The 18,685-nt window shown below is 42.6% G+C and overlaps 1 protein-coding gene across 1 annotated transcript in view; it reads left to right on the forward strand.

Annotated features, from left to right (window-relative positions):
• Positions 1 to 1,171: 1,171 nt before the first annotated feature.
• ARHGAP28 (Rho GTPase activating protein 28) overlaps positions 1,172 to 18,685 on the forward strand; it is a 167,736-nt gene continuing 150,222 nt past the window's right edge. The window contains exon 1 of the mRNA XM_038747531.1: positions 1,172 to 1,368. Coding sequence (XP_038603459.1) covers positions 1,247 to 1,368 — 122 coding nt within the window. The 5' untranslated portion in view covers positions 1,172 to 1,246. The remainder of the gene's footprint in view (positions 1,369 to 18,685) is intronic.

The raw sequence follows: 18,685 nt of genomic DNA on the forward strand, positions 1-18,685 counted from the left end.
GCTAGAGCACAGGCCTGGGAGACAGAGGGTCATGGGTTCTAATTCCAGCTCTGCCCCTTGTCTGTTGGGTGACCTTTGGCAAGTCATTTCCTTTCTCTGTGCCTCAGTTCCCTCATCTGTAAAATGGGGATCGAGACTGTGAGCCCCACATGGGACAACCTCATTACCTTGCATCTATCCCAGAGCTTAGAACAGTCCTTTGCACATAGTAAGCGCTTACAAATACCATAATTATTATCATTATTATGATTATTATTATCATATTGTACTCTCCTAAGCACTTAGTATAGAGCTTTGCACATAGTAAGTGCTCAATAAATACAATTGAATGAATGGACCTTCAAACATATACTAGGCATTTTTTATATAGATTTGCTTGTCATCAAGAACTAACAGCAAGCTAAAGTACTCAAAACTCATTTATTATTTCACCTCTTTCAAGTCAGAAAAATTGACTTTATCTCTACCATGTCTACTCGGTATATACGGAGATACCTTTTCAAAAGCCATGCTTCCTGTATTTGTTATTTCAGAAGTGGATACTGACTTGATTATTTACGCAAAGTATATCAGCAAAATCTTAGGCTCCCACTCACCTGGACTGATTAATTCAACAAAGATTAAAGGGTGCAGAAAGGGTGTTTTTTTGTGAACATTCGGGCCCTAAAGAAAATCAAGTTTATGGTAACAACTGAAAAGCGAGTGGTGGATTCCTTTTGTTCCTCAATTTTTCCGGTCCCGACCACATGCTTCATCTTAGTTTAACTCTTGACTTCCCTCTCATCTGAGGCTGAGCTATGGAACGATTCTGTGTCTCTGACTCCACGCTGGAAGTGAAACCAAATCATTCCAGAGCTCAATCACAGTTGAGAGAGGGGCCTGAAAGAAAAGGAACTGGAGAAAAGAAAGAGAAACAAAATGAGAAAAACTCCACCAGAGCAACTCTGCTGAGCCATGTAGGATTACCTCGGGGTTTCTAGTTTCCTAGAAGCATGAGTCCTTCCCCCACATAGTTGTGCTTGTGGGCGGTGTTTTTAAATATATGCTAATACAGCTGTCCTGACAGGAGGGAGAGAGCTCAGCCTCTTAGACACAGCCCATCTGACAGCACAGAGCAGCAAGAAGCTTTCAGAGAGGGCGGCCATGCGTTTACTTTTGGGACAGGGTCACTTGAGCCAATAAATTGGTAAATACCAGTCATTGTCTTTGACCACAGGCTGTAGAGGAGAGACATGTGCCTCTGATAATGGAGATAAAAGACTCGGGCAGTGTGGTTCTGACAGCCTACCATTCCTACACTCCTTCCAGGATACCGGTCATGGAAAAGAGCTTCACCCCAGAGATTTCAGCCAGCCATCCTCTCAGCAGGTAAAGAACCAAGGATTTGGAGGCCTCCTTTAAAGCCTGGTTTGCTTTCACTTCTCTTTGTGCTGCCTGTTACTTTATCATCACCGTAGTATTGTCACACATTTCTGGCTTGTGTGAGGGAGCAGCTTATTGTGTACCATATCTGAACGGAAATGGAAAACACACTGTGCAAACTCAAATCGAATAATGGATCGGGGGAGTTGGCTAACAGAGATTAGCAGCGAACTAATCCCTGGAAATCCACAGAGGCATTCCGTTTCTGCTAAATTCACCTATTGCCTGGTTGTGAAAACTAACAAAAGTTGACTGCAGGGGAGGCATTTCCAAAGAGAATTCAGAGTTAGCCCAAAGAAGGCTATTTGTAAATAATCATTACTTAAAATTCTCAGAAAATAATCAGGACTCTGGTAACTGTAGTTGGCCAAGTCATTAAAAAAAAAGTTCTTTCAAAATAAATCTCTGTGGCAGTACTTCCTGGGGTGAAATCCTGTAACTGATTTTGTGTAGTAAATAGTGGGTATACTTAGTGAAACAATACATTTGGTATTTTGGTAATTCTTTTTTATTCTGCAAATGAAGTTTTCTCTAAACTCTTCTGTACTGAAATAGGATTATGATTTTCATGGCCACTTTTCCTCAATGAATCTGAGATCTAGTTCAACTCTTTCCAACTCTTTAAGGGCCAGTGAGGCCTCTATCAAACTAAATCAAAGTGTTGAGAGACCACTTAGGAAATCTCAGTGGTGAGACAACAGTGACTAAAGTAGGTCAGAGACAGTTAGTTTAATTTTGATGAATATCTGGATCCACTAGATGAAGTGACCTCTTTACTGAAAGAGGTGAGAACAATTTATGATGTATTGATAGACAGAAATATTCTAATCTTAAACACTTGGTAACTATTCCTGAAACATTATCTCAGTTATCTGATAATGATCCTTTGTATCCAATTAAATTGACTTTAGATGCTTACAACAGATATCATTTTGTTTAAAGGAACTGACCTCTTCAAACCTCATGATAAGAATTGTTATAGTGGCTCACAACTTGGCTAGGAAATAAAATGCCTTATTTTCTTCAACAGAGCATATCCAGTAAAACACCAAGTTTTTATACCTGAACAATGAGAAACTGAAATTTCGTATTCAGTTTGCCTATCCAGCAAATAACTTCAAAGCCCACTTTAAGATGCAGATTGCTGTAAGTTGGTCTGGTTTGAATTGAAAAGTCATCAGTTATAATCATTGAGCAATGTTGTACCTAAATAGAAGGATGTTACTGTTTCAATGAGCAGCATGCTTAGGAAGCTTTTGTTCTTATTCAAGCCTTGTCTATTTTTAAAAGGGTCTGGTGTGGCTGCCCTGTCTAACTCCCAGCAGCTGCCTGGCAGTTCTAGCCATATTCTGCCATATGGCCTGGTGTGCCCAACATTCATGTTTCCAAAGCATTCTCTAGGGAGAAGGCTGATTAACTCAGCATGTGGCCTTGTGGAATGCCAAAAACATGGAAGTAAAAGTACTGAATATTTGAGTTAACTCTATACAATTGCCAGCTTGATCTTTTCTGCTCTACCTTCTAAGAATCCCACTGTGCCTGGCGAACCCAGCTGAAGAAATCTCTGTTGTCATCCCCATTTGGATGGTACTTACTTAGCCTCACTTATTCTCTCTTGAATCATATTAAACAGTCTAATTCTGTGGTTCCCAATGACAGCCATCAGCAAGCAGCTTCCTGTATTTACAGACAGCCAGAGGCCACCATTTATCATATATCTGATAACAGAAAATAATCAGGCTTGAGTTATTAACCTTTGACTTGCTAACTACGGATCAATACCTCCCTTCAGCTCAAGAAGCAGGATCTTTCTGGGTTATTTCAAAGAGCACTTTCTCCCTGGAGTTTGAAAGCGCACTCTCGCCCATTTGGCTTTTGTCAGAGTTAATAGCTGAAATGACCCAGATGTCATGCGAAGGATATATAGGCCTAAAGTGCCAAGTCTAAACTTTAGGGAATGATGTGACATCTTTGTAGACGATGCTAACAGCTCCCAAATGAATGAATTTTTAGAAAGCAAATAAACTGGTCCAGAATAAAAGGGGCAACCCTTAAAGAATTTTGCAGACTAGGGGGTCTACTTTAGCATTATACAGGGGGAACACACTGAAGTAGGGGATCCATGTACTCAATCCTAGTGAATTCCCAGAAATGTAAAATGGAATTAGAAGAACAACATCCTTTTAGGCCAAATGGAAATTATACTTTACAATCATCAAGAGGAAATGGGAATCTCATAATTAGCCTTCAAATGCACCAATCCATAGTCCACGTCTAAAATTTCAATTTTCACAACAGAAGTTCCACAGGTAGAAAAAAAAAGCCACTCGGAAGAGACCAGGAAAGATCAGTGATCCTTTATGTGCTACTATCTTTTTACTTCTTTCTATTAACATATGAGGACAGTTGCTGGGGCTCTATAAGGGTTATTTTTGATATATATGCAGGAATTGTGTTTAAATTCCTCAAAAATTCTTAGCATGCAACCTACTTTATTGCCTTTGAATATAAGAAAGGCTGGGCTTCTGTTTTAATTGTCAAAATCAAATCTAATTAATCTGGGGGAAGATGAGGTTACTGAGCTATTTCTCCTCTCAAATTCAATTTTCCTTCTTTAGCCTCTTCCTTCCCTGGAAATGAGTTGCAAGGATTCCAGGAGCATAATTTTCTTATATGTTTCCATCGGTCCAAGATCCCTACCACAGTGAATTTTAGTTAGATCCATTGATCCGCATTCAGCTTTTGAGAGTTCACACACCCGACAAGCAGGCTGTGAAGATCATTTGGATTGATCTTTCTTCAGAGGTTCAGGACCAGCAAACCATTAAGAAACATGAAGATTGTTTTTCTTATAAATTCTGTGATTTAAAGTGTTGGGCAGTACATGACTCCTTCAGGGGAAATTTTCTCTCTGAAAAGGGAAACTGTTACCTTTGGTTTCTGGGCTGATCTCATTTACCTATTTCAAAGCAGAAGTATTTCAGTTTTTTCCAGAGTGAAAAAAAAAATCTAAAGACCACACACTGGACTTTCCAAAGAACAGAAGGGTATAGAAAGCACAAAGGGAATGTCCTCAGAAAGGACACATACTGTTTCATAGCCTGAGGAACTGAGTCTCCGTAGTTTGGTAGTTTGTTTTTACTTTGGGGAAGACTTTACTTTGTAGCCCTTCATCTAGCTAATTCGGTTCAGATCACATCAATGGCTCACCCATTTGTTCAGTTCACTTAAGACCATGGTCTGTATCAAAGCATTTTTTGAACAGAAAGTTATGAACCAATTAGCACCAAAATAAACAAGCATTTTTCAGGGAGAAGGGAATGGAAACTACAGCTTTCCACAGTAAACAATAAAAAATGAAAAGCTTCTAAATATTTCCCCAAAAGGGTCAAGAAACAATTTCTACAATCATCATTGCTTCAGGGAAACCTTTAGACAAGGCTAGCAATGGGCTTAGAGGTCACCATCGGATTCAAAGTTATAATAAAGAAAAAGAAAGCCCACAATATAAAAATGATCAGGAGATAAGTCATCTCAGGTCTCTGCTTATTAAGGCTACCCTAAGATATATACAATGATGTAAACCATTTCTTCAGTGGAGGGGCAGCATAAACAACCTTAAGCATGTTTAATGTTTATCTCCTGATGCCTAAACTTCCTAAGGGGACAGAAACCCAAGGGAGAATGAATGAATCAACCACACTGGCTGAGAACAAATGTAAAGGCTCCTCAAGCACGGAGTTATATATTTCATTTCAAAATAGAGTCCTGCTAGCCAAGTGAGAACCTACTACCTTCTACATCGGGAACACTAAAGGATGGAAATAAATTAGCAGTGTTCGGAAAACAAATGTTTAATTGTAAGGAACACAAACATTTTGCAATCACAAGAGACTCACACCCAACCAGTTTCAATTTCTAGAATGGGATTTTATTTTTTTCCTCTTGATAATGAAGTACTTTTCAAAAAGACATGCAACTAGCTGGAATATTCAGAGATCTAGAAAATGTAAATGCAGTTTTCCCTATATATATGTTCCAGACGTGAATAGGCATACATTGTTCTATAGGGGATAGAAATCCTCTGCAATTCTTAATGGGGAATGAGGTATTTATAGGTCGTTCTTCATGTTATGGTTGAAATCAGAGCTGGCTTCTCTGATTTCCTTTGAGTGTGGTTAGCCAGCTGATCTCCTTGTACCTCCACATGCAAAGCTAATGGGAAACATCTGGCACTGACTCTTTGATCAGTGCTTTTGGCTAACATTTGGCCGACTCCTCTCCTTCACTCTTATCAGGGTCCCCTCCATCTCTCTTAACCGAGTTCCCTCCTTCTCCGACTCCTCTCCTTCACTCTTATCAGGGTCCCCTCCGTCTCTCTTAACTGAGTTCCCTCCTTCACTCTTAGAGGAGTCCCTTCTCTGACTTCATGGTAGCTACAGGCACTTACAAAATGCAGAAGGCAGAGGAAAGTTAAAGGAGACATCTTTAAATTAATACTGACACCGCATTTGCCAACTTCAGGATTTTCTGTCGAGAGGCTTTCCCACCTCTGATTTTTTCTCTTAAACATCCAGCCAAATACAAGTTAAACTTCCCAAAACACTCGATCTATTCTGTCCAAGGAAGGTTCGCAAAAAGCAGCGTAGTCTAGTGGAAAGAGCAGAGACCTAGGAATGAAAAGACCTGGGTTCTAATCCTAGTTTTGCCACTTAGCTGCTGGGTGAATTGAGGGTAGTCCGTTAACTTCTCTGTGCTTCAGTTCTCTCATTTGCAAAATGGGGATTCAGTACCTGTTCTCCCTCCTACTTGGACTGGGAACCTCATGTGGGACTTGATTATCTTGTATCTACCCCAGTGCTTAGTACATTTCTTTGCACATAATAAGTGCTTAGCAAATACCAATATTATTTTTTTTATTATCAGCATCACAGGGTAAGGACAGGAGAGTCGTCTACACTCTCTACCTCGAATTCGTCAACTCCAACTCTCTCCTAGACCCCCTCCAATCTGGCTTCTGTCCCCTACACTCCACTGGAACTGCCCCTCAAAGGTCACCAATTACCACCTTCTTGCCAAATCCAATGGCTCCTAATCTATAATAATCCTCCTCGACCTATTAGCTGCCTTCTACACTGTGGATCACCCCCTTCTCCTCAACATGCCATCCAACCTTGGCTTAACAGATTCCATCCTCTCCTCGTTCTCCTCTTATCTCTCTGGGCGTTCATTCTTAGTCTCCTTTGTGGGCTCCTCCTCCCCCTCCCATCCCCTTACGGTAGGGGTTCCTCAAGGGCCAGTTCTTGGTCCCCTTCTGTTCTCTATCTACACTCACTCCCTTAGTGAACTCATTCGCTCCCACGGCTTCAACTACCATCTTTATGCTGATAACACCCAAATCTATATCTCTGACCCTGCTCTCTCTCCCTCCAGGCTTGTATCTCCTCCTGCCTTCAGGACATCTCCATCGGATGTCTGCCCACCATCTAAAACTCAATATGTCCAAGAGTGAAGTCCTTAACTTATCACCCAAACCCTGCCCGCTCCCTGACTTTCCCATCACTGTAGACGGCACTACCATCCTTTCCATTTCACAAGCCTGCAACCTTGGTGTCATCCTCAACTCTGCTCTCTCATTCACCCAACACATCCAATCCATCGCCAAAACCTGCCAGTCTCACCTCCACAACATCGCCAAGATCCTCCCTTTCCTCTCCACCCAAACCGCTACCTTGCTGGTTCAATCTCTCATCCTATCCCAACTGGATTACTGCATCAGTCTCCTCTCTCATCTCTCATCCTCCTGTCTCTCCCCACTTTAGTCTATACTTCAGTCTGCTGCCCTGATTATCTTTGTTCAGAAACACTCTGGGCATGTTACTCCCCTCCTCAAAAATCTCCAGTGGCACCTGTCAACCTACAAATCAAGCAGAAACTCCTCACTCTCAGCTTTGAGGCTCTCCATCACCACACCCCCTCCTACTTCAGCTCCCTTCTCTCCTTCTACAGCCCACCCTCCACTCCTCTGCCACTAACCTCTTCACTGTGCCTCATTCTTGCCTGTCCTGCTGTCAACCCCCAGGCCACGTCCTTCTCCTGGCCTGGAATTCCCTCCCTCCACACATCCGCCAAGCTAGCTCTCTTCCTCCCTTCAAAGCCCTACTGAGAGCTCACCTCCTCCAGGAGGCCTTCCCAGACTGAGCCCCCTTTTTCCTCTCCTCCTCCCCATCCCTCCTGCCCTACCTCCTTCCCCTCCACACAGCACTTGTATATATTTGTACAGATTTATTACTCTATTTATTTTACTTGTACATATTTACTATTCTATTTTTTTTGTTAATGATGTGCATATAGCTATGATTCTATTTGTTCTTGCAATTTAACACCCGTCTACATGTTTTGTTTTGTTGTTTGTCTCCTCCTTCTAGACTGTGAGCCCGTTGTTGGGTAGGGACCATCTCTTTATGTTGCCGACTTGTACTTTCCAAGCACTTAGTACAGTGTTCTGCATCCAGTAAGTGCTCAATAAATACAATTGAATGAATGAGAGACCACTCATAGCAGACTTCACAGAAATCCTGAACATTCTTTCTCACTAAATTGGAAGATTATAATTATCTGATGGGATGACTCGTTGGAGCCTAAAAAAGGATCAGCCCCAAATTTCTAATGAATAATAATAATAATAATAGTAATGGTATTTGTTAAGTGCTTACTATGTGCCAAGCACTGTTCTAAGCACTGGGGTAGTTACAAGGTAATCAGGTTGTCCCACGTGGGGCTCACATTCTTAATCCCCATTTTACAGATGAGGTAACTGAGGCACAGAGAAGTTAAGTGACTTGCCCCAAGTCACAAAGCTGACAAGTGGTGGAGCCGGGATCAGAACCCATGACCTCTGACTCCCAGTCCGGTGCATTTCCCACTAAGTCACGCTACTTCTTTGCTGCTTACTGTGTGCAGAGCACACTACTAAGCTCTTGGGAGAGTACAGTGCTTAGTGCCATATTCTACACACAGTAAGCACTTGATAAATAATAATAATGATGGTGTTTGTTAAGTGCTTACTCTGTGCCAAGCACATAGTAAATACCTCTGATTGATTGACTGGCTTGATTGCTTCAGTTGCCATGAGTCCTCAGGGCTGTCAAAGAATACTAGAGCATTTGAAGAATTCAATGAGACACAATTATTTTAGAATTGAAATGTGTCTGAAAGTACCAGGACAGATTTTTTCCTTCACCTTCTCATAGATCTGCAAGACTATAAGCTTGTTGTGGGCAAAGGGAACATGTCTATCGCCTTTGTCATATTGTACTTTTCCAAGCACTGTACTAAGTGTAGAAAATAAGCATTCAATAAATAGAATTGATTGATGGATTTCCCATTCCCCTCATGGAGAGCTGCAAAGTTTCTAAGCATCATTCCCAGCATGTCTTTCACTGCTGCAGTTAACTTTTTAATAATAATAATAATGATAACAATAATAATAATGGTATTTGTTAAGCACTTACTGTGTGCCAGGCACTGTACTAAGTGCTGGGGTAGATATAAGCAAATCAGGTTGGACATCGTCCCTGTCCCACATGGAGTTCATAGTCTCAGTCACCATTTTAAGGATGAGGTAACTGAAGCACAGAGAAGACAAATGACTTGCCCAAGGTCACACAGCAGACAAGTAGCAGAGCGGGATTAGAACTCAGGTCCTTCTGACTCCCAGGCCCGTGCTCTATCCACTAAGCTATGTTGCTTCTCCAACGTTGGAGAAGCAATGTGACCTGACCTGAACTTTCCATTGTGCCTAAAATTAGACCTTCTCCCTCCTCTCTTCTCCATTTCAGTCAAACGAGTTCTTAGTGAGGATACAGATCTCTGCGTAAATTTGATTTCCCTCATTTCTCACTCCCCTCCCTCCTTCTGATTCTTCTTCCAAAAAAGAAGGTAGAATATTCATCACGGCCCAGTGAACAGAGGATGATTCTGGGAGCCAGAGGACCTGGGTTCTAAAGCTCTTTCTACCACTTGCCTGCTGTGGGACGTTGGACCAAAGTACTTCATTTATCTGAGCCTCAGTTTCCTCGTCTGCACAATGGGGTTAAGACACCTGCTCCCCTTCCTACTTAGATTGTGTGCTCTGTGTCTGATTGGATTACCTTGTTTCTACCTGAGCTCTCAGTCGGGTGCTTCGCACATCCCAAGTGTTTAAAAGGCAGCATGGAATAGTGGATAAAGCATGGGCTTGGGAGTCAGAAGGTCATAGGTTCCAATCCAGGCTCTGCCACATGTCTGTTGTGTGACCTCGAGCAAGTCATTTCACTGAGCCTCAGTTACCTCATCTGTAACATGGAAATTGAGACTGTGAGCCTCATGGGGGACAGGAATTGTGTCCAATCCGATTAGCTTGTACCCATCCCAGTGTTTAGTACAGTGCTTGACATATAGTAAGTGCTTAACAAATACCACAATTGTCATTATTACTATTATTATTAATAAAAATGCTTCAATTATTAAGTAGGATGGAGAACAAGTATTTGAAGCATTTGGCTTCATAAGGCCCATATACATGGTGATCCTTAAAATTTAATCAGGAAGCTGAATTTACCCTTTGACAAGGTACCTACACTGATGTGTTTCCTGAGGTGTGTGGGGGTATTCCCTATACCCCTTGAGAAAGTGCCTTAAGTGAACCAAATTCTCCAGTAATTAAGAAACATTCAGTTCAGGTTTTTTTGGCTGCATAACTGGGGAGATAATGACTGTGAGGTGAGTCTCATCCTTCCTTTCTCACAAGACCGTAACCTTGGTGTTATCCTTGACTCCTCTCTCTCACTCAACCCACATTGTCAATCCATCACTAAATCCTTTCAGTCCCACCTTCACAACATCGCTAAAATTCACCCTTTCTTCTCCATCCTAACAGCTACCATGTTAATACAATCACTTATCCTCTCCCGCCTGGATGGATGCATCAGCCTCCTTGCTGACCACCCAGCCTCTTGTCTCTCCTCACTCCAGTCCATACTTCACTCTACTGTCCGGGTCATTTTTCTTCAAAAACATTCAGAGCATGTCTCCCCACTCCTTAAAAAACTCCAGTGGTTGCCATCCATCTTCACCATTGGCTTTAAAGCAGTCAATCACCTTACCCCTCCTACCTCACCTTGCTATTCTCCTACTACAACCCTTCACTCCTCCAATGCTAACCTTTTCTCTGTACCTTGATCTCACCTATCTCATCCCCATCACCCACATCCTACCCTTGGCCTGCAAGGCCCACCCTCCTCAAATTCATCAGACAATTATTCTCCCCCAATCGAAGCCTTATTGAAGACACGTCTCTTCCCTAACTAAGCCCACCTTTCCTCTTCTCCCACTCCCTTCTGTGTCACCCTGACTTGCTCCGTTTATTTTCCCCCTGTCCCAGGTCCACAGCACTTAGGCACATATCTGTAATTCGTTTATGATACTAATATCTGTCCCCTCCCATCTAGACTGTAAACTCATTGTGGGCAAGGAATATGTCTTTTTATTGTTGTATTGTACAGTACTTAGCACAGTGTGCTGCATACAGTAAAATGCTCAATAAATATGATTGAATGGGCCTACACAGTAGCATGGGATGAGAAAAGAAATTGGGAAGGCACATTGTAGATACTAACATGCATAATCCACAAGAAGTCTTGGGATTGATTAGGGAATAATTAGCTGCAATTCATCTCAGTAACACTGAATCTTGACATTTCGTATTTATTGTCCATCATCTTCCCCCACCAATGAACCATTAGCACCCATGAGCACAGAAATCACAGCTTTTACTCTCATAGTAGGGAGCCCTATGTGTCTGACCAGATTATCTCGTGTCTACCCCAGGTCTTAGAACACAGTGCCTGGCACATAATAAGCATTTAACAAGTACCACAATTATAATTGTTATTATTATTATTATCTATATACAGTATGTGACCAATAAATACTGCTGAAGGAAGAGAGTTTATTAGACTCTCTTATCCCCATCTGGAATATGTCCCAGTGACTATATTTTTTTAATGTCAGGAAAGTGAATCTAGGTGAAGCCAGTCTATGCCATATTCATTCATGATCATTACAAGAGTCATAATGCATTTATTAAGCTTTCACTCTGCAGCATGTTAGTAGGTTATCTCATTGGCCAGTCCCCTTTCTCCAAAGAGCCCAAAATCAGTTTTATCCCCATTTTACAGATGAGAAAATTGAGTTCCAGAGAAGTTAAGTGACTTGCATTGTTACATAGTAAGCCTAAGGAAGAGCTGGAACTCGAGGCCAATCTCCTGCCCCCCTGCTCTTCTTTTCACTGAGCCATGCTGCATGAGACAACAACCAGAAAATTCATGTTAATAACCAACAATTACGTTCAGTTTGGCAGCGTTTAAATTAGTATAATGATGGTAGGAGAATTTCCCAAACTGAGAAACATCAAAGGAGGGCAGACTATGTTCTTTCCTTTCTTCTCCCATATTAACCAATTAATAGTATAATACTTAGTGTTTACTGTGTGCAGAGGACTGTACTAAGCACAGGCGATTACAACAGAGTTGGGAGACGTGTTCCCTAAGCTCAAGGAATTTAGCCTATAGGGAGCTTAGAGTCTATTGTTTTCATGTTCCCTCTTCCCTTGTCAAATTTTACTTGGTGGCAGGTGTAAGCTATTGTGGGCAGGGAATGTTTCTGTTCATTGTTATATTGTACTCTCCCAAGCGCTTAGTACAGTACATTGCCCACAGTAAGCGCTCAATAAACATGATTAAAGGAATAAATGAATGAATGTTCCCTCTTCTCTCTTCAAATTTCACCTGGTGTTGGTTATAAGCTCACTGTGGGCAGAGAATGTATCTTCATTAATAGTAGTAATAATAATAATGATAATTATGGTATTTGTTAAGTGCTATGTGCCAAACAATGTTCTAAGCTCTGGGGTAGATAATCAGGATGCCCCTCGTGGGCCTCACAGCTTTAATCACCATTCTATAGATGAGATAACTGAGGCACAGAGAAGTTTAGTGGCTTGCCCAAGGTCACACAGAAGACAAGTGGCAGACCGGGATTAGAATCTATGTCCTCTGACTCCCAAGCCCATGCTCTTTCCATAAGCCACGCTGCTTCATTGGTATATTGCACTTTCCCAAGCGCTTAGTACCGTGTTTTTACACACAGTAAATGTTCAATAAATACATTGAATGAATGAATAGGTCAAAAATGCTGGAAGATTGTGGTCAAATTTGATATAATATTTTCAGTTTGTTGTAATCTTCATGGGTAAGGTGATGAGCAATTTGTTCAAAATTTACTGTGATCAGTTAGATACAAATGCCCCATTAGGAAGTTTTGAAATTTAAGTGTCAGACTCTTCTTCTCTCAGTCACAGTACTTATTTATGCAAAAAGCAAAAGAGCAAAAGTTGACAGAATGTCTTAGGAAATAGTCTACACAGTAATTTCAAGAAACCAAAGCAGTCATGTGCAAAAATGTTCCTGGAAATCATCAAACTCATTTTTAGTCTCTGCTTTCTCAGTATTCCCCGATTTTCAAACTTGACTAGCAAGGTTGTTTTAATTTGCTCCTTCAAGGGATAAGCAAAATAGTGCTATTGAAAATGAGTCTCTCTGGGCTTATGCAGAGGTGAAGATAAGCTGGAATGCGTGGAAACACTGTTCTTTTAACAATAATTGCTGAAACTGGGGCTCTGGCATGAATTCCATGGAAATGCTGAGTCTCGCTCTGCTGTGGCTCCTGTCACTGAATTCCGGAACTGTCCCAGAATTTAAATCAAAGGTGTTTATTCAGTCCTTGTGGCGTGCCAATCACTGTGCTAAGCACTTGGGAAAGTAAAGTGCATTCACATTGGTAAACACGATCCCCGGCCCCAAAATCTGTGCAGTGACCCAGGTGGAACAATTAGATTCTGAATAATAATAATAATAATAATAATAATAATAATAATAATAATAGTATTTATTAAGCACTTACTATGTGCCAAGCACTGTTCTAAGCGCTGGGGTAGATACAAGCAAGTCAGGTTTGGATCCAGTCCTTCTCCCACTGGGGCTCCCAGCCTCAACCCCCATTTTCCAGATGAGGTCACCGAGGCTCAGAGAAGTGAAATGGCTTGCCCAAGGTCACCAAGCAGACAAGTGGTGGAGCCAGAATTAGAACACATGACCTTCTGACTCCCATGCCCAGGCTGTATCCTCTATGCCATGGAGTTGGGTAGCCGGTTAGTGATGGCTGAGACACTCCCCCTTTCTGCCCAGTGCAGGTAAGTAGCCTGGCCCAGCCCAGTTCCAGGCTGCACTGGTCCAGATGGTTTTCTGCCCCCTCGGGGGGACCCCGCCATCACACTGCATGGGGCAAGGTGGGGAGAGTTGGGGAGAAAGCCAGTACCCCCCTTTCCTACTCCAGCCCTAATAATAAGAATAATTGTGGTATTTGTTAAGCACTTACCATGTGCTGGGCACTGTACTACGTGAAGGGTTGGATACGAGCAAATCAGGTTGGAACCAGGCCCTGTCCCACATAATAATAACAATAATAATGGCATTTATTAAGCACTTACTATGTGCAAAGCACTGTTCTAAGCACTGGGGAGGTTACAAGGTGATCAGGTTGTCCCACGGAGGGCTCACAGTCTTAATCCCCATTTTACAGATGAGGTAACTGAGGCACATAGAAGTGAAGTGACTTGCCCAAGGTCACACAGCAGACAAGTGGTGGAGCCGGGATTTGAACCCATGACCTCTGACTCCAAAGCCCATGCTCTTTCCACTGAGCCACTGTGCTTCTCTAGCTTCTCACATGGGGCTCACAGTCTCATTCTCCATTTTACAGGTGAGGTAACTGAGGCACAGAGAAGTGAAGTGACTTACCCAAGGTCACACAGCAGACAAGTGGTGGAGCCGGGATTAGAACTCATGACCTTCTGACTCTCAGGCCCATGCTCTATCCACTATGCCCTGCAGTCAGCTGTCTTGTGGACACTCCCTCAGATGATGGAATCCAGGAGGTGACATCTGACCGGGCTCTCCACAGATGGGATGCAAGGAGACCTCCAGAGGTGCCGACCCCACCCAGAAGGGCATTTAATCATTCATTCACTCAATCGTATTTATTGAGCACTTACTGTGTGCAGAGCACTGTACTAAGCGCTTGGGAAGTAAAAGTCGGCAACATATAGAGATGGTCCCTACCCAACAACGGGCTCATAGTCTAGAAGAGGGAGACAGACAACAAAACAAAACATGTCGACAGGTGTTAAAATCGGCAGAACAAATAAAATTAAAGCTATAAGTACATCGTTAATAAAATAAATAGAATAGTAAATATCTACAAGTAAAACAAATAGAGTAATAAATCTGTGCAAATATATACAAGTGCTGTGGGGAGGGGAAGAAGGTAGGTGCGGGGATGGGGAGGAGTGAGCCCATTGTTGGGTAGGGACTGTCTCTATATGTTGCCAACTCTATATGTTGCCCAAGTGCTTAATACAGTGCTCTGCACACAGTAAGCGCTCAATAAATACAATTGATTGATTGATTGAAAAAGGGTGCTCAGTCTGGGAAGGCTTCCTGGAGGAGGTGAGCTCTCAGTAGGGTTTTGAAGGGAGGAAGAGAGCTAGCTTGGCTGATGTATGGAGGGAGGGCATTCCATCCCAGGCATCCCATGGCTCAAGAGTGAGCCGTGGGCTTTGAAGACCAGGTGTTGCCCCCACAGGGACTGCAACTTGTTTGCTGTGTGAACTTAGGCTAATCCTTTCTCTTCTCTGGGCCTCAGTTCCCTCCTCTGAAAAATGGGGATTAAGAGTGTAAACCCCATGTGGGACAGGAACTGTTTCCAACCTGAGAAGCCGCGTGGCACAGTGAATAGAGCCTGGGCCTGAGAGTCAAAAGGTCATGCATTATAACCCCAGCTCTGCAACTGTCGGCTGAGTGACCTTTGGCAAGTCACTTCACTTAAGAGCACAGGCTTGGGAGTCAGAGGTCATGGTTTCTAATTCCAGCTCCACCTCTTGTCAGCTGTGTGACTTTGGGCAAGTCACTTAACTTCCTATGCCTCAATTACTTCATTTGTAAAATGGGGATTAAGACTGTGAGCCCTACGTGGGACAACCTGATTATTTTGTATCCCCACAACCCTGCAAACTCAGCACTTAAAACAGTGCTTGGAACATAGTAAGTGCTTAACAAATAGCATTATTATTATTATCATTCTCTGGGCCTCAGTTCCCTCATCTGTAAAATGGGGATTGAGACTGTGAGCCCCATGTGGGACAGGTACTGTGTCCAACCCAATTTGCTCATATCCACCCCGGTCCTTAGAACAGTGGCTGACACATAGTAAGCACTTAAGAAATACCATTAAAAAGAAAAATTCCTCCAGCCTACCCCTACTCCCCCTAACAACTGTTCAGGCCAGTGGGGTACAGCTGCGGTTCTGTAAGACCTGTCCTCCAGTGTGGGTTACTGATTTTCCTGGAAATGTGCCCAATTACTTTCCCTTTTCCTGCACAGCAGGGATGGGAAAAACAGAAGCTTGGGATCTGTAGCACATTAGAATATCACCAAAACAGCAACTATTGCAACTAGTAATCAATCAATCAATCCATCATATTTATTGAGCACTTACCGTGCTTAGAGCACTGTACTAAGTGCTTGGGGGAGTACAATATAACAAAGCTGATAGATACATTCCCTTCCCACGAAATGCTTCTGGGGAGGACAGGGAGAGAAACTGAATTTCTCCCCCTCCACTAATCATTCAGCCTTCTCCCTCCTGTTGTTTTAGTAAACAAGCCCCCTGCATAGATAATATTAGTAAGCAGGATTGCAAGGAAAGCTATTTACATATTTAAACATAGTCCTAAACATTCAGGTACTCTTGGAGATGTTGATAGTATGATGTCATCACGATCTCTGTCTGGTGGTCAGAGAAGCAGCGTGGCTCAGTGGAAAGAGCACGGGCTTTGGAGTCACAGGTCATGGGTTCAAATCCCAGCTCCTCCAATTGTCAGCTGTGTGACGTTGGGCAAGTCACTTAACTTCTCTGTGCCTCAGTTACCTCATCTGTAAAATGGGGATTAAGACTGTAAGCCCCATGTGGGACAAACTGATTACCTTGTATCTACCTCAGTGCTTAGAAAGGTCACCAGGTTTATTTATATTTATAATATCCTAAAACAAAAAAAATCAAATGTCATATATGTATATATGGTTGTACATATTTATTACTCTATTTTACTTGTACATATTTACTATTCTATTTATTTTATTTTGTTAATATGCTTCGTTTTGTTGTCTGTCTCCCCCATTCTAGATTGTGAACCCGCTGTTGGGTAGGGACCTTCTCTATATGTTGCCAACTTGTACTTCCCAAGTGCTTAGTACAGTGCTCTGCACACAGTAAGCGCTCAATAAATGCGATTGAATGAATGAATGAATGGTGCTTGGCACATAGAAAGCACCTAACAGATACCATTATTATTATTATTATTTCACTTCTCTATGCCTCAGTTACCTCATCTAGAAAATGGAGATTAAGACTGTGAGCCCAACGTGGGACAGGGACTGTGTCTGACCCAATTTGCTTGTATCCACCCTAGTGCTTAGTATAGAGCCTGGCACATAATAAATGATTAATAAATAACATAATTATTATTACTCTCCCATGTATTTAGTACAGTGCTCTGCATATAGTAAGTGCTCAATAAATACGATTGATTGATTGAGTGATAGTAGGGAGAACAGGTATTGAAACCTCATTTTCCAGGAAATTGAGGAACAGAGAAATTAACAACTTGCCCAAGGTCACACAACAGCGATGTGGCAGAGCTGGGATTAGAACCCAAGTCCTTCTGATTCCCAGGGTGACGCTCCTTCCATTAGGCCACAGAATATGTTGAATAAAGTGGATTTCATTGTGGCAGTGGAGTAGGACAGGTCCTTCAGCAAAGAAACATCTAAGACAATGCAGGGGAATTCCATTGTACACCAAAACCGGTCTACAGATAACCCAGGATTGTCCAATATGGGTTGATATCAGTTGAGATCCGTAAGACTTCCAGGGAGGTCATTGGACTGTTCATTGCCAGGTCCAAACCAATGATTTTAGTCCCCTTCTAGTTAAACCTGGAAGCAAGATTAGATCCCATATGCCCCAGGAAGAGACCCTTTTTCTCTCTCTAACTGCCATCTTCAACTGTTGGCTCTCTAATGGCTATTTCCCCACCGCTTTCAAACACACCCATGTCTCCCCTATCCTAAAAAAAGCCATCCCTTGACCCCACAGTTCCCTCCAGTTATCGGCCCATCTCCCCCCATCATTCCTCAACAAAATCCTTGTGGGGGGGGGGTCTACATTTGTTGCCTCAATTTCCTCTCCTCCAGTTCTCTCCTTTACTCCCTCCAATCTGGATTCTGTCACCTTCATTCCAAATAAATCACCCTCTTAAAAGTCACCAATGATCTCCTTCTCATCAAATCCAAAGGCCTCTACTTCATCCTAATCCTTCTGGACCTCCCAGATGCCTGTGACTCTGTCAATCACCCCCCTCTTCTGGAAATATTATCCAAACAGCTTCCCTGACACTGTCTTCTCCTGGTTTTTCTCCTATCTCACTGGCTGCTCATTCTCAGTCTCTTTCATGGGCTCCTCCTCTGCCTCCCACCCCCTAACTGTGGAGGTCCCTCAAGGTTCAGTTCTGGGTCCCCTTCTATTCTACATCTACACCCACTTCCATGGCTTCAACTACCACCTCTATAATAATAATGATGACATTTGTTAAGCGCTTACTATGTGCGAGGCACTGTTCTAAGTGCTGGGGGGGATACAGGGTGATCAGGTTGTCCCATGTGGGGCTCACAGTCTTAATCCCCATTTTACAGATGAGGGAACTGATGCACAGAGAAGTTAAGTGACTTGCCCAAAGTCACACAGCTGACAAGTGACGGAGCCGGGATTAAAACCCATGACTACTGACTCCCAAGCCCAGGCTCTTTCCTCTATGCAGATGATTCCTAAATCTAAATTTGGAATCCCTGATCACTCTCCCTCACTGCAGTCTCACATTTCCTTCTGCCTTCAAGACATCTCTACTTGAATGTCTGCCGTTTCCTCAAACTTAACATGTCCAAATCAGAATTCTTTATCTGTGAGCCCCACGTCGGACAGGGACTATGTCCAACCTGATTTGCTTGAATCTACCTCAGTGCTAAGAGCAGTGCCTGGCATATATTAA

Source organism: Tachyglossus aculeatus, chromosome 5 (genome assembly GCF_015852505.1).
Source record: "Tachyglossus aculeatus isolate mTacAcu1 chromosome 5, mTacAcu1.pri, whole genome shotgun sequence".
Taxonomy (NCBI): domain Eukaryota; kingdom Metazoa; phylum Chordata; class Mammalia; order Monotremata; family Tachyglossidae; genus Tachyglossus; species Tachyglossus aculeatus.